The 21,322-nt window shown below is 39.9% G+C and overlaps 1 protein-coding gene across 2 annotated transcripts in view; it reads left to right on the plus strand.

Annotated features, from left to right (window-relative positions):
• Window positions 1-21,322, plus strand: part of rab11fip4b (RAB11 family interacting protein 4 (class II) b) — a 30,275-nt gene that overhangs the window by 1,483 nt on the left and 7,470 nt on the right. For both annotated transcript variants that reach the window (XM_085410163.1, XM_085410162.1), the window contains exons 2-7: window positions 11,695-11,945; window positions 12,476-12,661; window positions 16,581-16,715; window positions 19,510-19,545; window positions 20,451-20,550; window positions 20,911-21,014. In XM_085410163.1, the coding sequence (XP_085266289.1) occupies window positions 11,695-11,945; window positions 12,476-12,661; window positions 16,581-16,715; window positions 19,510-19,545; window positions 20,451-20,550; window positions 20,911-21,014 (812 nt within the window). The remainder of the gene's footprint in view (window positions 1-11,694; window positions 11,946-12,475; window positions 12,662-16,580; window positions 16,716-19,509; window positions 19,546-20,450; window positions 20,551-20,910; window positions 21,015-21,322) is intronic.

Consider the following 21,322-nt stretch of genomic DNA (forward strand, 5'->3'; position numbering starts at 1 on the left):
GTTGCTGTCGATTCCACCCGGACCAAAAGAAACGAAAACATTCTCCGAAGATCTTTCTACTGAAAAGACAAATGTGTTTAAGGGCATACACTTTAACACATTTGCTTTTTACAGTAATTTGATGTTTGTTTCCATCACCAAAACCGTCTCATAGCCAAGTATTTGTACCAGTGCACCTGTATTTCTCAGGGACTAGAATAACTAGATTAACATGCAGTTCTGAGCTGTACTCGGTGAATGAAAGCTAATCTCCAGGAGTCACAGTCACTCCTCTTACACAATTTCTTCCGGGCCTTCCAACACACTGCTACTGAGAGAAAAGACACAACAATCGACAGACAAAACGAGCAATTATCTAAACAGGACCATTCATTCTGTAGCTTCTTTGTCACTGAGATCATGTACTCTAGGTTTAAAAATAAATGAAGCTCCCCTGGCTCTCACCATTTAACAGTTATAAGTGTTTTAAAGTTACTTTTTAAAAACAGATAATAGGGTTTTAATGCAACCGCCTATGACAGGGGCTAGACCACCTGCTGAGTGTCTGCCAAACAGCACGCTGAAATGCCTCCGTTCAATAGCCGACAGCAAGTGGGCTCACGAGCTGCCAGTTAAGAGAAAGACAATGCACTATGTTGAAGAAGGATGGTGTCCTTTTCCCCCCTTCTTTTCTTTGGACGCGAGTTTGATGACTCATAAAACACTCTAGACACAACACTCTCAAGCTGTGAAATAACGAACCTGAACAGTAAATTGGACAGCGAGTGTTAAGTGCTTGTGAAACTCCAAATGAGTCAGTTTTTCCTCTTTTCTGGAAAGATAACTAACTTCTCTTTTTGTTGGTGACGATGATAATTCAAGGGAAGCATTAATCAGTGGATTGCAACGCTGAGGACAAAAAGATGAAACAGTCATCAGATTTGATGGTTTATTAATTGTTTAAGTATATAATGGATAAAAATATGATTGAGAGTAATTATTTTCTCCTTTTTTTTCGTGTTTTATATCTCTGGGTTTTAGACTGATAAAGCAGTCGTTTGAATTTGCCGCATCTCTTACAGTCATTGACTGGAGTACTTACAGGAAAGCATGCGTGGTTTTGATATGACTTCTGCCAGCTAATGCCAACTCCTTTGTTTTGTTTGGCAGGAGCACATAGCACATGTCAAACCAAGGGCAAATGAGCTAATTCACAACTACCCACTTTGTGTGACAGCTTCTCATAATTGCACTTCCTCGTAACATATACCTTGGGTTAAACTTAAATGATTGTGACAGATGCTTACACAACTATTTTCATTTTAACAGTTTCATTTTTCAAGATGAAACAGACGGTCACTGGGCTTTAATCACTGCTCAAATTGGACCTGCTTTTTATATCGTTGTCATTATATATAAGATATATTTTTATTATTATTTATCATTATGAAGTGTTTGAAAACCGACACACATGCTTTATTGGTAAATATCAGTGTCACCAGCAACAGTGAGAAACAACATTTAACTAAAACTAAACTGATGTCCTTAGTTTTATGTTTTTTTTCAGTGTAGTGAAATTTATCAACTCTGCAAGCTTCAGGAGGCTTTGGTGCATGTTGAAATGAGGATGTGTACATGAGATGAAGTATTGTTTCTATTATGATATCTTATCTATCTGAACTTGTCCCTGATGCCAAACCCCCACATTATATTAAAAATAGAAAACTAACACAGAAACTGAAGATAAACCAAATTTGCACTTTTCTAGTTTCGAGCTTTGGCTTCAAGGGTCTGCTGGTACCAAGTACTGTAGGTAACCAACATGTACACAAAAGTCTTCCTGTCCAAAAAAAAAAACCCCTGCCTGATGATAAAAAAGGGATGTCAGGATACCAGGAAAGTAGTAGTTTGCACCAATACCAATTAAAACTGCACGATTTTTGATACCCAATTAAATACCGAAACCAAATGATCATTCCACGTATTTAAACATAAACTCATTTATTAATTTTGAACGTGTTGACATGGTGATGGCAGATGTTTATTTAAATTGTTGACATTGTATTTTGTTGAGTTAACACCGAGTCAAATGTTAGGATGGTTGCCGAGTAGCCTGCTGATGTTACTACAAGGTATAACATTAATTAAGTTTCCATAAGAGTTTATATACTGTTGCCCACTGCAAACATTTAAGCCTGTGGCTGTTTTCTCAATGTATCACAGTCACAAGTGTCACATTAAGTAATGTCCATTTTTTTGCCCCAGTGGACCAATTGTTAAAATAAAAGAAAAAAGAAATTTCTATAGAAAATAGTGAAAAAACAGGAACTTTTTTCAGTGTGTTAATTTTTATTGTTTATCTCTAGTTTTGGTGCAGAGTGAATGGCAATCAGGAAGGCCTTTTAAAAGTTGTAAAACTTGTGAAAATACATTGAAGTTCAATATTTGTGCCCTCCTTCACTAAAGCCATCCAGTGAACCAGACTGGAGTCTTTGCCAGACTTAATCTGGCCCCCGGGCCTTATGTTTGACAACCCTACTATATGTAGAATAAAATTGTGTTACATGGCTATAGTAAAAACTTTTCAGTCATGTTGAAACATCTGACTGAAGCTTGAAGTTAAAATGAGAGCATCTGCCAACATAAAAATAAAGTTGAGTCACTTGAAACGTCACCAAACTGCTCCTCCCTTGCTCTTAGCTTCCTTCATGTCATTTAGTCTTTCAAGTCAAAGCGATATTTAATCCAAATATCAGATCAGTGCATCTTCAACAAAAACTAAACCAAAACTAAACATTGTCAACCAAATAAATAAATACACTGAGATAAGCCAAGTCGCTCTAAAACACTTCAAACTCAACTGAATCGAAACTAAAAATTCAAAATTAAAACTAATGACAAATATAACTCTGATCAGAATCATATAGCAGTCGTTTTTACAAGCTGCTTGTCCTCACTGTTTTGTCACTTTACAGACATGCAGTTCTCAAATTTATGAACACAATGAACTCTGGCACATTAATCATGGGATGTATTTCAGGTTCTCCCTGTTTTTATTAACTGAACGTACCTTGAACCGTCTAAACGGAATCGGATTTCATCTTCATTCAGTCAATTCAGAAATACAGAAGCAAATACTGACACATGCACAGCGTTTTAACTCTAGGGGCGTTCGCGTTTCACTGAACGTACCTCCACAGAGTCTCCAGTGTGCGTCTGCAGTCCCTCCCTACAGTGTCCTTTGTCCAGTGTGGCATTTCTTGTAACTCAAGTAGCTACCTGAAACAAACGTCTTTTTTCCCCCCCATGTTTCAGTTATGGTTATGGCCTGGTGATGAATGCGCAAGAAGACAGTGAGGCTGTAAAGAGTCTCATGGTTTCCTCATGTTTCAGCATTTCAGTTAGACGTGTGTGTATTTGTGTGTTTAATTCACACAGCATTTCAAACAGCGTTGACCTAAACAAACAGAGTTTAAACATGAGTCAGATATGATTCAGGAAGAATAATGCTTACTGTTGAATCTGAGTAAGGCAGTTACACAGGCAGAAACATGCACATTAAACACAACGAGCAGATGTTTAAGGAATACATGTAGGTGTGGCTGCAACTGTCTCTCATCAACTCAAGGAAAACCGAATGGTTATTTGCTTCATAGATTAACCTAGTGATAATTTTGTGCGCCCCCCCCCCCCCCCCCCCCCCAAAAAAAATAAATAAATAAATGAGGCTACAAAGACGATCATCAAACAAAGGTTAAAAAAAATTTATTATTTGCTAACAAGTTATTTCACCATTTATTTATTTGTAACTGTAGCCTTTTAAGTTCTTATAAAGCCTTTTTGCACTCCATCTGTACCAGAGCTGCTTCTCTGACAGGATCAGAGGCTCAAGGTAATCAAAGCACCAGACGGCAACAGTCAAAATGCTGCATATCAAAGCGAAAGCTTAACTTTTCAGGTTTTAGGTGAATACTTTTGTGGCGCTAACAAACGAGGAGCAAATAGATGTTTGGAGAATAGAGAGTAAACTGAACAAAGAGCGAGAAATGGGGGGGGGGGGGGGGGGGGAGCCTCTGCAGAGAAACGCCTCTTATCTCTGTGGCTCAGTCTGACAAACGCAAGCAGGGAGACACTGCAGCTCTCAGTCTGGATTTCCCATCCTGCTCTTCTCCTTCAATCCCATTTTCCATTTTCTCTTCCATCTTGCCCCCTTTCATTCTGCCTCTCACTCTTCTACTTATCCTCCGGTCCTTTTACTGCTGACTCACTCTAAATCAAAGCTTCATTGGTTTGGATCGATCCACTCGACAGCAGTTCGTGCGTCTGCTCATCCAAACCCTCTTCAAAGTGGCGTAGCACTCCATCTTTGTTAAGCCTTCTCTTTGTACCGCACGACACTTGTTTTGCTCAATAAGACAACAAAAAGGTGGTTACTGTCGAACTAGTTATTCCACAAACCTGCAGCTGGAACAACACCTTTTTAAAGCCTTATTGAGACGTATAATCCCTTTAATCTGGCTTTGCTCATATGACATCCCACAAATATGTTCTTTAAATATCCTTAAAGGGTGGTACCCAGAAAAAGATCCTACTCTCTTAAAGTCATTACAAACTGCAATGTCTCCTGAATAAAATTAAACTTCAAATGATTGAAATATGTAAAGCAGTCGACTTGAATCAAGACTTATGTTTAAACCAGTCGTCGCCTTCTTTTAACATCACTTAATTCTTGAAATGCATGGCTGTCAACATAATTCTCCTCTTTACCAGAAGAGCAGATTAATGATTTGTTCAGCACTAAAATGGTATCGACCTTCAGCACTCAGCATAGACTAAATTGGCGCGAGAAGATGTGAATCTCTTTAATTGTGGTCATAATAACGTTGTAGTTGTTTTCCAACCTGCTGAATGAGAGACTGAAGTTGCTGTCACTATTTGTGTGAGTGTTTTGCATATGTGCATTGTGAGCTTTTATTATGCACAAGGATGTATTGTAGCCATGTGTTAATTATACTGAAAAAGACTCATTCAGTGTGCTTACAGCAAACTTTTTTTGGAAGAAATGTATGAGAGTGCACAGCTGCAGATGCAGAGTGAACACGCTTGATTTGGAGAATATTGTTGCCTAAGGCAAAGTGTGAATGCGCTAACGGTTTGTTTAAAATGTAACCAGTCTTTTCTTTTAACATTATAGGCAAAATAGTCCTGAAATTGCTTTAGAAAAAACATCTCAATTTTGCCATCTTGTTAGCACAAACCATCCTTGAAAGCAATTGAAATGGGAAAAGTTGCACTGTGACAGCTCTTTCTGAGGTTTAAAGAAATTTTACTAGGCTGTACACAAATTCTGAAAAGAAGGGTACTCTATCGTTCGCCTTCACTGACGCTGACACTGCTCGGGTTAAAAAGATGTAGAGACCATTCTGTGGGAGTCATCAATTTGTCCTTAATGTTCCCTCAGCTCATAACCCATAATAAGGTACCTGGACTGAGTGGTCACTTAGCAGTCTGGATTTTTGCAAAAACTTGCTAACAGCGCAAAGCGCCGATTAATTTAGTCGATACCTCCTCAGAGAGCCGCACCTCTGCTCATGATCGGCCTGCTTGTTGTTGTTGCCTCAGGGTCCAACATAACGACACTCTGGGGTCCTCTTCAGCTACAGCAGGCATCTTTCTTCTGCTAGGCTTTACTGCCCAGGCAAAGCAAATACAGTACTTGTAGCATACCCCAAGATAGGTTTACCACCACCGGATTCCACCTTCCTTCTTTTCTAGGACAACACCCAGATTCTGTAAAATCAAGACTGTTCAGATATCCCTATGTTCTTTATGCAAACGAGATACCAATCTCTCCCGTACGTCTTTAAAATCATTTCAAGTTCATAGGTTAAATGTATTTTTAACAAACCTGAGCTTTTTTGATCATAAAGCTTCCGTTTGTACTGGGATCCAAGACTTAGAGCTGTGAGTACATTGTTTTCTCGATAACTGAAACCAAATCATTGATTCACCGCCCGGCGTGTTGAGGTTTTCAAAGGTAAACTTAAACTTTTACTCAGCTCTTTTGCCAGCTTGAATATGTCTTCTGAAGCCTCTCTAGGACTGGGTTTGTGTTTTTTAACACCGTTTGATTGTGTACTTTAATCATGATGATTTACTATAGTTATAATTAATAGAGTTGATCTTTTTGTGCTGTACTCACTCTGTTTTATTGCCTTTATTCCCATTTTACCTGATTGAGTCGCTTTTGCATCTTGTATGTGGATGGGTCTTTTGACTTCATGTCACAACACTGGGAAAATGCTGGGTGTGAATATTAGTAGCAACACTTTGTGTAATTGTATAACAAGAACACATCTGGATGTTTCTCTCCTTTCTTATAATCTGTTACACACCCGCATTTTGTAATGAGAGATTACTGTGCACTGTTTGCCTCCCTGGTAACTAATACTCTAGTATTACAAGGGTAATGGCTGTGCAGTAATATCATTTGTATGTCACTGTGTTTTTTTTATTGCTTAATCTTCTGAAATGTTGCTCAACAACTCTAGCACAAAAAGCACATGACTCAGTGTTGTGAGTTTCAGGGTTGCGCACTGGCATTATGTCATGCAGTCTCAGCTGAAAAACTAATGTCACTACCAAGCTCAGCTGAAAGTTTATGATTGTAAAATTATTATGTTTATTTAAAAAAAACTCAAAAGTTTTGAAAGGAATAGCAGTGCTTATTTTAGTTGGTTTAATTTACATTTGGTTGCTCTCTATTTTTTTCCCCTTTTGTTTCTCTCTGCTGTTCATTTTCTGTCTTCTTATCTCTTTACTCCTCGCTGCTTAGATTGTTGCAGTGAATATAAATAATGTCTGATATTAGTGCATTCTCTTCCTTTTCTTATACATGACTGATTCTGCACAATTCTGTCTGTATTTCAAAATGTTTAGTAGCATGTAATGGCATACTTAAAAACACTACTTATTATAAATAAATGACAATCAATCGACTTTATGTTAGCACATCTACAGTGATTTGTAGTTGGCTAGTTTGTTTTCAAACCCTGTATGGTTACTAGACATGGCTTTACTAAGGGATGGCTGGATGATGAGCATACACACAAATACTGTAACACACAGGAAACTATCTTTAGCTTGCAAACAAATACACTTACTGTATAGTCTGCAGTGAACAGAAACCTCAACTAACAAAAGGCCTTGCAGGAAGGTACTGATTGTTCTCTCGCCTTCATCTCTCCATCTTGCTCTGTTGCTGATGTTGGCCTCGCTTGGGAGAAGAGCAGGAAAGGAACGATAGGACGTCTGTATTTTAACTGGGTCAGACCCCTGCAGCAACAGGCTCACGAAGAGATCAGAAAGTATTTTTCCAGTTTGATTTAAATATTGAGATCTGTGTATGACAACGTTCGTGCTGTGCAGTATTACAGCAGAAGCTGGATGCGTACAACATTGTTTAAATTGTTTTTAATGTTTATTTTTGGGGGGAGGTATTGATAATTTATGAATAATATGACTGATTTGGTCAAATCAAACATTTAATATCTGGATTTTAAAAAAGATCCTCTTTTGGCCAAATGTGCCAAATGAGATGTGAAGGCATGCCAGCCTTCAGATCGAACAGCTACATTTAAAAGTACAGCAGATCTTGGCATCCTCAGTTCGTCAGTTCAAAGCCAGTGGCAGTTCAGATGCTGTTTGGCAGGCCAGCTTTATTTTTTTATTTTTTTGCTTCAGGGATTCGAGCAACTCAAAATGCTCGGTAGGCTCATGTTTTGGCAGTTGAAGCCCCCTGGCTGTTCTGGAGCAGGCGGGTATAAACAGAAGCGTTCAGTAAACGCATACAAACATGCACTCATAGGCAAAGCTCCTTCCTTAATCATCACTTTTTAGCAGTCTCATCAGGGTAGCTCAAAGTGACATGTAGAGTACAAAGTGTTTCTGGTTGAAGAAGCAAACACTGTAGGATGTAACTGTCCAGCAGCATCTTTGTCTCGAGTTTGCAGCCCAAATGATACCACGTGATCTTCCTGGATGAACTGAATGCCGAGGATGCGTTGGCACCAAATTAATTTCATTGTGAATATTATGAATACACTCTTTAGTAGTAATACATCAGAGGGAGAGCTTGGGTTGAGCAGGTTGGAGACATGGTTAGTGAGGCGAGGCTGAGATGGTGGGGGCATGTTGAATATGGAGATGCCAAACATGGGGAAAGGTGGAAGATTGCAGATGACTTTCATGGCTGTGGTGAAGGAGGACATGAAGTCAGATGATCCACTGTTTTGGTGACCCCCCCCCCCCACAAAGATGATCTCTTGGCAAGTTTACGTTTTTCTCCCCGCAAACCAATATTTCATTATTTCATATTTAATTTGACTGTTCTGATTGGACCTTTCTGCACATTAATCAGTTACAGTTAAATCTCCCAAATGTATCCACAACTGTGGCGATGAAGTGAAATTATTTTTTTACATGTCTGTATGGAGATCTGGTGTCGGTTATATGCCGTCTTCATGCACCATATCACCTAATTAAAAGGGCAAGTCATGTGGTTTCTCTTTGTCATTTTGGCAGCTTGTATGTCTCCAAGTTACTTTCATTTCCTCTGGTCTTATCTTTAGGTTTGTATTCAGCGTATAACCCATATTGTCTCACATTTCGGTACCAAAATGAATGTAAATGACACAAAAAAGGCAGCGTGTCAAAATGTTTACTTTGGACAAAGTTTATTATTACGCCTTTATTACCACAACAATGCATGGTGTTCCGAGTAAAGTAAAGCTTTCCAGTTAATGTCAGTATAACACTGTAGTGTTGATGGTATATTCTTTGCATGGGCGTGATTTCTGACATTTCCAGCCTCTGCTGAGGAGCATTTGAAAAACCTTCTCTTGTCTCTTCACAGCAGGTGTCACGTCGCCCACTGTGTTAGCTTGTTCGGTTTTCTGAATTGTTGCAGAACAGAGTACCGAGAGTGGGGCTGCCTGCTTCCTTGCCGCACACTGTTTCTCTTTCTCTGCTGCAGGGAAGGAATGCTAAAGAGACCTTTATCCTTTGTTTTATTCTCTGTGACTCACACCCCATGTTGGCTCTTTGTGATGATGCAGTGCCTCAGTTTGTGTTGTAAATGGATAGGCTACTTTTTTTTATTTACTTCTCCATAAGCATACATGCAAAATCCTTCCTCATAATTTTATAATCATCTGAAACTTTGTTTTCCAGTGGACTTACATGCATAATTAGTCTTTGTTTATTAATGCTTTATAACAGCATTGTAATTTTCACAAGACCTTTTAAGTACAAACAGCATTTATCTTCTGTTATAGAATTGATTTACAGCATTTAAAGGAAAGTTATACAGTATGCAGTGTGATTTTAACTATTTTTCAGCTGTTAAACTCTTTGACCATCAAAATAAAACCGTTAAGCTGCTCTTGCACAGTCCATCCATCCATCCATAACGGTTATTGAGTTAGGGTCAACAGTCCATCACAGGCCTAATTTATACATTAACATAATATGCGTGCCTTTGGACTGTGGAAGAAAGCCAAAGCATCATTGAAGCACTACACAGAAAGGCTTTTGTTTGAACCTGCAGAATGCTTTGTGACAGTTATCACCACTACATCACACTTCATCAAATGAAGCAATGGAGATATTCTGTGGAAACTTTGGGTATACTGTAGCTCCTCACTATTTCTGGTTTGAATCCAAATAAGCACATAGAGTTTTTGAGAGCGAGAGAGGTGCAGAGATTCTTTAATCCTTTGTTTGCAATGTTGTTACAAACTAACCTGACTATCCTCTGCTGTGTTGCCTGTCCTCCTGTCTTGCATCTCTTTTATTCCCATGGCTCATTCTTTGACTAATCTCATCCTCATACACACTGTACTGCTAGCTCCTTTCCAGTCTCTCATTGCATTGTTGCATTATTCCTTCACCTCCCTCGTTAGCTCGTTATTCACTCTCCCACCCACTTTTCCAATTTCCTGACTCTCTAAAACATATTACTTACCCTGCTCTCTCTTCTCGTTATCCACCTCTTCACCTGCCCCTCATTCTTTGTCCTGCTCCTCCATGTTTCAGCTGTTCGGTCATGCTGAGATAAGGCTTTGTTCTCTGTTGCATTAGACCAGATTTTTGGAGGGTGAAACAAGAAGGAGTGAGACCCATGACCTCTGGCCCATCACCCTTTCACCCCCGTAGACCTCCAGACCCCCCTGGTGTGAACTTAGGATGATTCCCACAGTGAAGGAATTTACTAAGTGGGAAATCAAATGACTGAACAGCCCTGCTAAAAACAGTGAACTCAACACGAACTCCACTGTCTAATATATAAAACATTATTCAGATATAAACAACTGCAAAACATTGAATGCCTCTGGTTGCATTTGCTCATTTTTGATTCTTCCTACTTGCAGATTTATGGTATATTATCTAGATACACTATCGTGCTCTGCACTGTAAAGGAGTAAAAATATTTCCATGATTTGCCATAATATAGTCAGTTAAATTGTTTGACCTCTTTATGCCTGAAGGTGAAAATAACTGTGACAGTGGTGGTATTCGTGAGAGTTACAGCTTTAGAAGACCTGAAATGTCAGACGACCCATAAAAGCATTCAATTTTTTACAGTTTTGCCCCCTTGGGCATTGTGGCTACTAAGCAAATAGGTGAGAGCCCTCCACTGGATAATCACTGCAGTGATTCTTATGTTTTGACTGGAAACAGGTTATTTAACCTTCAGTGATGCAGTGAGTAGTTTCTCATTGTAAAGAGACATGGACATGAACATTGTCATGGAAAACCTTTTACTGTGGCTTAGACGGGTCACGTTAGTGGCCTGCGTCAGATAAAAAAAACAACTTAAAGATGTTGCTGAAACTGCATGAATATAGGTTAAGAACTGTCCGATTTAATTTTTTTAATGATCGCAATTGGAGAAAATTTTGTGAGATTAAATCAGAAAATATCAGCAGTACTGTGTTTGAGTGTGAGCATTTTCACACTTACAAAGGGAATAAACAGCTGTTTAGCCTTAAGAAAAGCACTTATCAGTCAAATTAATCAGAAAAAGGCTTCAGTTTGTCAGGGCACATTAAGATTCTACTCTGAAGGGATGGAAAAAGGTCACATGGGCAGATGAGTCCAGATTTACCCTTTTCCAGAGTGATGGGCACATTAGAGTATGACGAGAAGCAGATAATGCCTTGTCCCTGTCCTACAAGCCTGTAGGGGCAGGATTATGATCTGGCATTGTTCAGATCATAATCTAAAGTCTAATGTTATGGCCCCAAATAAACGGAGGTCAGAATACCTGAATATGGTATCACAGATGGCTTGGCCACAACAAAGTCTAGATTTTAACTCCACTGACAGTTTTGGGGATGTAGAAATATATGTTTTGACATTAGATAAGCTTATGGAAATGATGCCGGTGTGTATGCATTCATTGTCTACTTCTGATAGCTTCAAAACACAAAAGTCTCTGATACTGAGGCCTGGAGGTGGTTCAGTTGAGGTCCAAAAATGCTTTAAATTCTCTGGTACAAACTCTAAAGATCATACTTTGATGTTTTAAACTTAAGACATTTGGGATATCATTCAGGGCAAATATTTTGTTTATCTTGTCTTTCGCTACTAATAATTGTGTGGCCTTGTTCAAACTGATGCTAATCTGTGCTTGTCCCCTTCTGGCTTCTGCAGGGTGCTGAGGAGGATCAGGTTTGTCCGGTCATCATGTGCACGCGGGCCTATCCTGACCCCGTCCGTGAGTGCCAGCTGTTCCCAGAAGAGGTGGAGGAGCCTGAGGAGGAGGTGGCAGACGAAGGCAAGGAGAGGGAATCGGACAGAGACAGCGCTGTGGAAAGCACTCAGGGTTCGGAAACCTCAGACGGGCTCACCAGACTGGGAGACAAGGAAGACACACTAGGGGATCTCTTTTTTCCCGGGGAGAAGTAAGCAGTCTTGGGTCATTTTTAACTTACACATTCTGTTTTTGTCACTGATTCGTGATCACTTCACTTTCAGGTTCATTCAGATGTCTTTTAGTTTGTTTCACAGACTTTGCTCTGTGTTGTTTCTTTGAGCTTGATGCTCCTGTTTTGTTATATTCTCTAAAATTCCTAAGTCTGACAGCCACTGCCAGTTCCTCTATTTAATGCATTTATTCTCATGAGAAATATAAGTTCTAGAGTCAAAGTAAAGTAGGATCTGTTACCATAAAAGTGCCATTATTTGCATTACTTGCATATGAAGCAGTTTTGTTTATTTGGATGCAGTTAGAGCTCCGGCAGCACTTAGCATATACAGAACGACTTTATTACTTGACCCGACTGGAGCTTTACCATCTTCAGACTATAATCTCTTCTCTGTGCACACTGGGAGAAGTGGATGAAGTTGAGCTAGAAACTTCTCCATTTCAATTTATATCGAAAATAAAGACAACTTCAGATTATGGAGCCAACATCTCCCTCTCTTTCTTCAGGTGCGGTCAGACCAGTATCTCTGTGACCTCTGACCTGTCAACACGTTCGTCGGCTTCTCTGTACGAGGAGCAGTTTGAAGACTACGGAGAAGGGGAGGAGCCGGACTACACTCCCAGCAGCCCTTGTCCGGACGACGAGGCTCGTACCAACGGTTATTCCGACCTTGGCTCATCTGTGCCCTCGAGGTGGGAGCGAGCTAAAGAAAAACATTTTTTTTCATGTTGGGGTACTCGTAACTATAAGACTACATTCTACATTCATAACTATATTCAGTGTTAATGCTGATCCTCAATGTAGTGAAAATCGTGACATTAAAAAACATACTTGTACAGTGGGGCAAAAAAGTATTTAGTCAGCCACCGATTGTGCAAGTTCCCCCACCTAAAATGATGACAGAGGTCAGTAATTTGCACCAGAGGTACACTTCAACTGTGAGAGACAGAATGTGAAAAAAAAAAATCCATGAATCCACATGGTAGGATTTGTAAAGAATTTATTCGTAAATCAGGGTGGAAAATAAGTATTTGGTCAATAACAAAAATACAACTCAATACTTTGTAACATAACCTTTGTTGGCAATAACAGAGGTCAAACGTTTACTATAGGTCTTTACCAGGTTTGCACACACAGTAGCTGGTATTTTGGCCCATTCCTCCATGCAGATCTTCTCGAGAGCAGTGATGTTTTGGGGCTGTCGCCGAGAAACACGGACTTTCAACTCCCGCCACAGAGTTTCTATGGGGTTGAGGTCTGGAGACTGGCTAGGCCACTCCAGGACTTTCAAATGCTTCTTACGGAGCCACTCCTTTGTTGCCCGGGCGGTGTGTTTTGGATCATTGTCATGTTGGAAGACCCAGCCTCGTTTCATCTTCAAAGTTCTCACTGATGGAAGGAGGTTTTGGCTCAAAATCTCACGATACATGGCCCCATTCATTCTGTCCTTAACACGGATCAGTCGTCCTGTCCCCTTGGCAGAAAAACAGCCCCATAGCATGATGTTTCCACCCCCATGCTTCACAGTAGGTATGGTGTTCTTGGGATGCAACTCAGTATTCTTCTTCCTCCAAACACGACGAGTTGAGTTTATACCAAAAAGTTCTACTTTGGTTTCATCTGACCACATGACATTCTCCCAATCCTCTGCTGTATCATCCATGTGCTCTCTGGCAAACTTCAGACGGGCCTGGACATGCACTGGCTTCAGCAGCGGAACACGTCTGGCACTGCGGGATTTGATTCCCTGCCGTTGTAGTGTGTTACTGATGGTGACCTTTGTTACTTTGGTCCCAGCTCTCTGCAGGTCATTCACCAGGTCCCCCCGTGTGGTTCTGGGATCTTTGCTCACCGTTCTCATGATCATTTTGACCCCACGGGATGAGATCTTGCGTGGAGCCCCAGATCGAGGGAGATTATCAGTGGTCTTGTATGTCTTCCATTTTCTGATGATTGCTCCCACAGTTGATTTTTTCACACCAAGCTGCTTGCCTATTGTAGATTCACTCTTCCCAGTCTGGTGCAGGTCTACAATACTTTTCCTGGTGTCCTTCGAAAGCTCTTTGGTCTTGGCCATGGCGGAGTTTGGAGTCTGACTGTTTGAGGCTGTGGACAGGTGTCTTTTATACAGATGATGAGTTCAAACAGGTGCCATTCATACAGGTAACGAGTGGGGGACAGAAAAGCTTCTTACAGAAGACGTTACAGGTCTGTGAGAGCCAGAGATTTTCCTTGTTTGAGGTGACCAAATACTTATTTTCCACCCTAATTTACGAATAAATTCTTTACAAATCCTACCATGTGGATTCATGGATTTTTTTTTCCACATTCTGTCTCTCACAGTTGAAGTGTACCTCTGGTGCAAATTACTGACCTCTTTCATCATTTTAGGTGGGGGAACTTGCACAATCGGTGGCTGACTAAATACTTTTTTGCCCCACTGTAGCTATTTTGTGGATTCGGGTGTTTTCAGTCCCACTGGGACAGGTATATGAGATCAAGCACCTGACCGTGGAGTCTGCCTTTGCAAACATTTGTGAAAGAATGGGTCATTCTAAAGAGCTCTCTGAGGCATTTTGCTGTAACAGGAATCCACCATTGCTACAAGTTGGTTTGTGAAATTTCCTCCCTTCTACAGATTCCACAATCACTTGTAAGAGATATTTATTCAAAGCTGACACATTTAGGAACCACAGCAACTCGGCCACAAACTGGGAGACCACATAAAGTTACAGAGCAAGGTTGCCAAGTGCTGAGGTGCATAGTGTTTAAAAGTCGCCAACGCTGTGCTGGCTCAATAGCTTAAGAGTTCCAAACCTCCTCTGGCATTAACATCAGCACAAATACTGTGTGCTGGGAGCTTCACGGCATTAGTTTTCATGACAGAGCAGTTCCTGTAGGTGTAACGTGTAGCAGACCCATTTCTTTTATTCATTGTAGTCTATTATTCATCAGGTCCCAGTTGAATCTTATTTCAACAATTGACTGCTTTTATATGGACAGTGTTGTTTTGGACATTCATTGTGGTGGAGTTGTCTGCTAAAAGACCCGACATGTTACAATATTGGTACTGCGGGTGCTGCACAGATCTTTGCAGCGCCAGATATGACAGCACACTCTTGTATGACGCAGTGTCAAAGGTATGCAGCCAGGAACCAGTAATTTGGCTCACTTTTGTTCATGTTTGTGCTGTTGCTGGCTTTTTTAGCTTAGACCCTGTTGTGGAAAGACAACAGTGAAAGTGAAGCAGCAGGGAAAGAAGCATTCTTTTTTTCTTTTTGTGTTTTATTTTCTATTTTTGATGGGGGGTTTTTTCCACTCGTCTTTTTCTTCGTAGTGAAACCTGCCGTGGTTTCCTCTTTCCTGTTCTAGCCATCTTTTTAACCAACAAAATTCAGCTTGCGCGTAGCATGTGGCTCGTTGGCAACTTGATCTTGCTTTGTTTGAGAACTGTGTGCAAACTTGGGGTTGGTTGGATTCCTATAATCTCTGCTTTGCCTAAAATCTGTGGAAATGGGAACAAATGTGGAACCAGAAATCCTGCATCAGTCAAATGCTTGAACATTAAAACATCACAAACACGTGCTCCTGCCTGCATCATCAAAAGAAACTATAAATCTGCAAACATTGAATTAAGTCATTTTATTTGAGCTTTCTTATACTAATTGCTGCACAAACTAAAGGGTTTACCAAAACAGTGATGACAAATTGATAATTTTATGTCCTGATGTGTTTGACATAGAGTGATTCGAAAGAATTAACCCTCTGTAAGTGTCTCATTATTGCTATGATTCAGTATTCCTACTAAATCACTTGGGGCAAAGGGAACCACAGACTGGGAGGGTGCAGTCTCTGTCCTAGAATAGTACCAACTTCATATTATTCAGAGTTTTGACTGTAGCACTGTAGCTTAGGAGTTTTTGCCCTTAAGGCCACATTAATATTCATCAAAAGCCCGTGTTTAATGGGATTACGTCTCCCAGCTGAAAGACTGGCTTTACAGCACCATGCTCCTTTCACACATACCAAGCAGATAAAACTTATCAAATGGAGTTGGCAGGGAGATTTAAATTCAAAATGAGGCCCAGATTTACAAGAACTTTTAGACAGCTCAGAACAGCAAAGACATTTGAATAACCGTCTGCAAAAAGTACAATTTCTAGTTTCTAGTCAAGATATTGATCTTAAAGTAAAAAAAAAAAAGAAGAAGATTAGAGGAATGCTTAAAACTTAATGTCGAACTGTTTTGACTTTTTTAGGAGTAACGAACACGATTTCACAAAGTTATTCCGAACTACATGAAGATTGTGCGGTTTATGTTCAGATCAGACCTTAAAAGTGATAATCCAGCAATAGATGGGCAACAATGTTGTTATTTTTTGTTTTCGTGAGAGGTTCAATTTAATTCAGTTTTACTTATATAGCTCCAAATAACAACAACAGTTGTCAAGATGCTTTATATTGTAAGGTAAATAACCTACAATAATCCAAATAATAACTAATGATTAAATGTAAATAAGGTCCAGAGTGCATCATTCGCTATTTCTTGATAAATGGTCTGATTGGTTTCAGTAACTGTGTCTATGTTACTGTGTGTCTTTGTGTTGATAGTGCGGGTCAGACTCCTCGTAAGGTGCGTCACCATTACACCGGAGAAATGACGGATGTCTACTGTTCTCAGTGCAGTAAAAAGGTCAACCTGCTAAATGACCTGGATGCTCGCCTCAAAAACCTGAAAGCAAACAGGTAGGACACGCATAACGCATACACACAGTGATGTCATCTTATAATTTAATAATTTCCAAAAATCCTTCGTAGTCTGCAATTTTCCCAGGCAGAGTACACATTTCCCACTAGCAGAAGCTTCGAAACAAGAGCACACATGCCTTGTTTCTTTGGAAATTAGAGTTATTTATCCTGGCAGGTAATTTGTCTAAACATAGAAGACAATAATTCATTTATACAAGAGACAGGAAGGATCCACCCTACTGTTACGTGAGAAGAAACAGATGCTGTCAGCTCGTAAGTGAACTATCCCGAATTTAAAGTGTATTCATCCACTCACATTGTACTGACCCAGGAGACACTGTTATCTGTGGCTCTTTTTCTTAAACTGTCATTTAATGTGAATGATCTCACATTGTTACAGAGTCTTAAATGATTCCTCGCCTGGTTTCACACATGACTGAACACATCATCTCTCCACATGCTCACACACAAACTCTAATTGATCGTTATGTAAGGCTGTCACTCCTGAGCTTACCTCACCGCCCATTGTAATAGGGAAACTATTATTAGAAACATAATCCGCAGTGACCATTAATAACTGTACAGTCCACCTGGAAACACAAATACACACATGCACAGGCATCCAGACGCACACTTTTTAGAAAATTCAACTAAGAAAAATGTCTTAGAGTACAATTTGAAACATGGATGTTGGACTCTATGGGGGTTAGTCCCTCGTAGATACTGCAATAGAGAAGGCTTAAAAGATTTAAAGAATTACTTGTTTATATTCTTCTCCTATGGTCAGAGTTCATTAAGGGTTAACCATTTAAGCACAACATAAAGTTGCTTAGACAATGTTTTATGTTTTGTAAACAGGCTCTTAAATTGTCACCCGGATAGTTTTTTCATTTGGTGTGTCAATCACCGAAGTTTAGCTGCCATGCTGGCGGGTAAATGTTTTTACCAAAATAGAAATGTAATAAAATCCAAAGCTGAAATTCTCGAATGCATTGTGAGACGTGCTGCTTCTGTTCCCTGTCGTCTGTGTCAGCGTTTGAAAAACACACCCACATCCACATACAGTTATTTTTCATGTTTTCGTGTATCCGACCCTGACAAGCACAAGCCAGTCGCAGGCAGAGTAGTGTTAGGTCTTCACAGAAGGGCTGTGTTAATAAAGGGGTATTAATTTAGAGACTGAGTTTGATGAGGTTCAGGATGGTAAAGAATTGAACAGGTTATCCAAACCTTCAGATTTTTGTCTGAGCTCTTATTATATTTAATAGCAAATACATTCAAGTAATTTAAGGCTGTAAAACATATGCTTGGATTGGTGAATGCGTTCATCTATTACCTGCTTATAATGCTATTTTGGGATTCTGTTTTATAAACAATGCTACAGATGATTGTTGTTTATTTTTCAATTTTGTACGTAAGAATGCTGGTAAATTACAGACTGAATGAGCTTTTAGATAAAGTCTCGTACTGTAACATATGTTTGCAATTTGTGTAGATAAAAAATATATAGGGAATAAATTTCAAACCTTTCACATGAATTTACATTTGTTTCTACTGAATGTAAAGTCATGGTAAATGGCCTGTATTTGTATAGCGCTTTACTTAGTCCCTATGGACCCCAAAGCGCTTTACACTACATTCAGTCATTCACCCATTCACACACACATTCACACACTGGTGTATCATGGGGGGAAAAATCTTCAAACCACTCTGTACAGTCCTGTGAAAAACTTATCATACCCTTACTTCTCCCACAGCACCTAAGAGGCAAAGTCACTGCCAGGCGCTGCTTATCAAACACACCTGATTAACTGATCACCAGGAAGTGTGAGCACCTCTGTAAAAGCAGAGGCTTTGGCACTTTGCTAGGCTGGTGCATTCAGGTCTGTGGCAGTGATGCATCTTAGTGACACAATTTTTGCTGCCCATCAATCTGAGAAGGATTTTAAAGCCATTTCCAAATCATGTCAAGTCCATTATTCTGAAAGGAGATGCATTCAAAACAGCTGCCATTCTTCCCAGGAGGGATAAATTCACCCCAAAATAAGAGGAATTGCAAAAATATTTTTTAAAAAAACCTTAGAGCTACATCTCAGACTCTGAACAAACCACAAACGCCTCAAAACAACTGCCAAGCACAGAGGTAGAGGGATGATGGTCTGGGCTTGTTTTTCTTTTAAGAACTGGGCACCTTGGAGTCATGAGTTGGTGTGAGTTTAACTGAAACATTAGCTGTAAGGAAACAGTGCATCTTGTTCTTAAACTGTTAGCAAGGAGAAACTGTATGACATCATCACACATAAGCCCCATAGTCATACTGTAGAGACAACAGTGATCATTTTTTGCACAGAATAGGCTGTTTTTATAAAAATGGTCGAATTGCACTCTATTCTGCTGCGTTAACTTTGTTTATCCTCCAGCCTTGAAAGCCTAGTGTTTTGTGCCAGGACTTAATGATGATGTTCGCTTTATATCAGTGTCAGCTGTCAACTGGGTAACCCTGCAGTGTGTTTGCTCATTTTTATTAATCTAATGTGAATCCCAGGCACATCATACAGAAACTCTTTGGGCCTTTGTCCCCCCTCTAGAGCTGACAGAAAGCCCTGTTCACCAAGGGCTAAAATAATATTAATAGTGACCTTCAGCGATCATTTTTCCAATGCTTCCTACTCTCTCTCGCACTAAATGGCTAAAATTAGTGGTTACATCCACTGTATTGTTGAGCTATGTGTCTGGACAGATGATGATGATTGACTGAAAAGAATCTGAAATCTTGTTCTTCTCCTTGTAGCCCCAACAGGAAAATCTCCAGCACTGCTTTTGGAAGGTAGGCTTTTCACCTTTGCATTTGTGTCCACATGCATGTGCTTCTGTGCGTTACAGGCAAAGTCACTCAGTTGTCCTCTGCGTGTTTATGCATTATACAGCCTGCCCTACACGTGCTTGTGCGATCTTGTTGACATAGTGACGTACACAGAGCAAGATTATCAACTAGTGCTTCCTGATCTCTCAGCTGTCCTATCACTGCAAACACTAAATAGGTTAATTACTAACTAGTTATTCAAAGAATTATAGAGCCAAGAACACTGTACAAACTTTTGTTTTTTGTCTCAGAGCTGAGGAAACGAGTTTGACATCATCTTTTTTTAGTGGCAGGAGTGGCCCACTACATGGACTGTTGGTCTGTAGTGGGTGAGATGTTTTGTATCTAGGCTTTTGTCCTATTTTCAGCCACAGAAATTGAGTTATAGTGACAGAGTGAAAATGGCCTGTCGGGCCTGATCTATGTATTCAATATAAGGCTTGGCTGTCTCCCTGTTCTTCTTACTTTCTCCTCTGTCTGGTTTGATGGCTGCTTTCACTTTATGGCTCTCTTTAACTGTTCTTCTGCCCTTTCTCCTTTTTGTTTCCTCTCCTCTCTGTTGCTAATCTCAGTAATAGGCCAGCAGCTTGTTTTTCCCACGTTATTCCATCAGTTTACAATGGGGAAGCTAAAAACTACATTATGACATAAATATCACAGCCAGATGTACACACACCTGTGTGGGTGTGAGTGTGAGAATGCTCATGTTAATCCTGTTTGCAGCAGCTTCTTTTCTTTGGCACTGTAGTGTCCTATATCTGGGTTACCTTGCAGCAGCTTCGCTGCAGAAACATAAACACCCAGAACCGGTCATTGCCTGGATCTATTCCGAGCATATTCTCTAAGCTGTTATCTGTTTGTTCGAGCAGGCAGCTGCTCCACAACAGCAACTTGAGCAGCAGTAACGGCAGCACAGAGGACCTTTTCCGAGACAGCATCGACTCCTGCGACACCGACATCAATGAGAAGGTATGACTTTATGTTTCCTTCTGTTAGTTTGCTCCATGTGGTGATTTGTATGACTGCGTTTTTTTTAAACAAAAGTCGATTCCTCATTGGATGTGATCATGTCAGATCTAGTATTTTCAGTGGAAGTGAAAAACTGAGATACTAAACACTCACCTCCAGCATGTTAAAAATGCAACATTTACTAATTTCTGTCAGTTCTTACATTTGCAAACCTAAGTTAAAAAGAAAACATTATGAATCTGTTTTCAATTACAAACTTGCCCTGTTAACTTTATTACCTAATTTAGATGCATGGGATGCATAGGATTGTAACATTTAATTTAGTTTCTGGTGTAATTTCACAGTTTGTTTTTCTCTCAGGTCACTTCTCTTGAGAAGAAGGTGGCAGAACTGGAGAATGAGATCGTGCTGAACAGTGACCTCAAGTCCAAACTGAAGCAGGAGAACACTCAGCTAGTGCACAGGTAGAGGACTTTGTTTCCCCTTTGTACTAGTCTTATCTTAACATAAGCATAAAATTATGTAACATGCATGTAATTTATACATACACATCTCTTCACTGACAACACTATTTATGCTCATATATGCTATACTCGCTGTACATGCCAACATACTTAAAGTGCTGCTGTATATTTGCATTTGCACTTCTGTATATAGACTGTTCTCTTCCAGCTAACTGCATTTCACTGGCTTTGTACAATCCTCAGCACAGTCTCATTAAAGTTGAATCTAGTCTAATTTATAGCAGCACAAAAGAAAATGAAGGGCAGAT

This window comes from Rhamphochromis longiceps, linkage group LG6, assembly GCF_057381845.1.
Source record: "Rhamphochromis longiceps isolate RC_006_pf linkage group LG6, R_longiceps_female_GT1.1, whole genome shotgun sequence".
NCBI lineage: Eukaryota > Metazoa > Chordata > Actinopteri > Cichliformes > Cichlidae > Rhamphochromis > Rhamphochromis longiceps.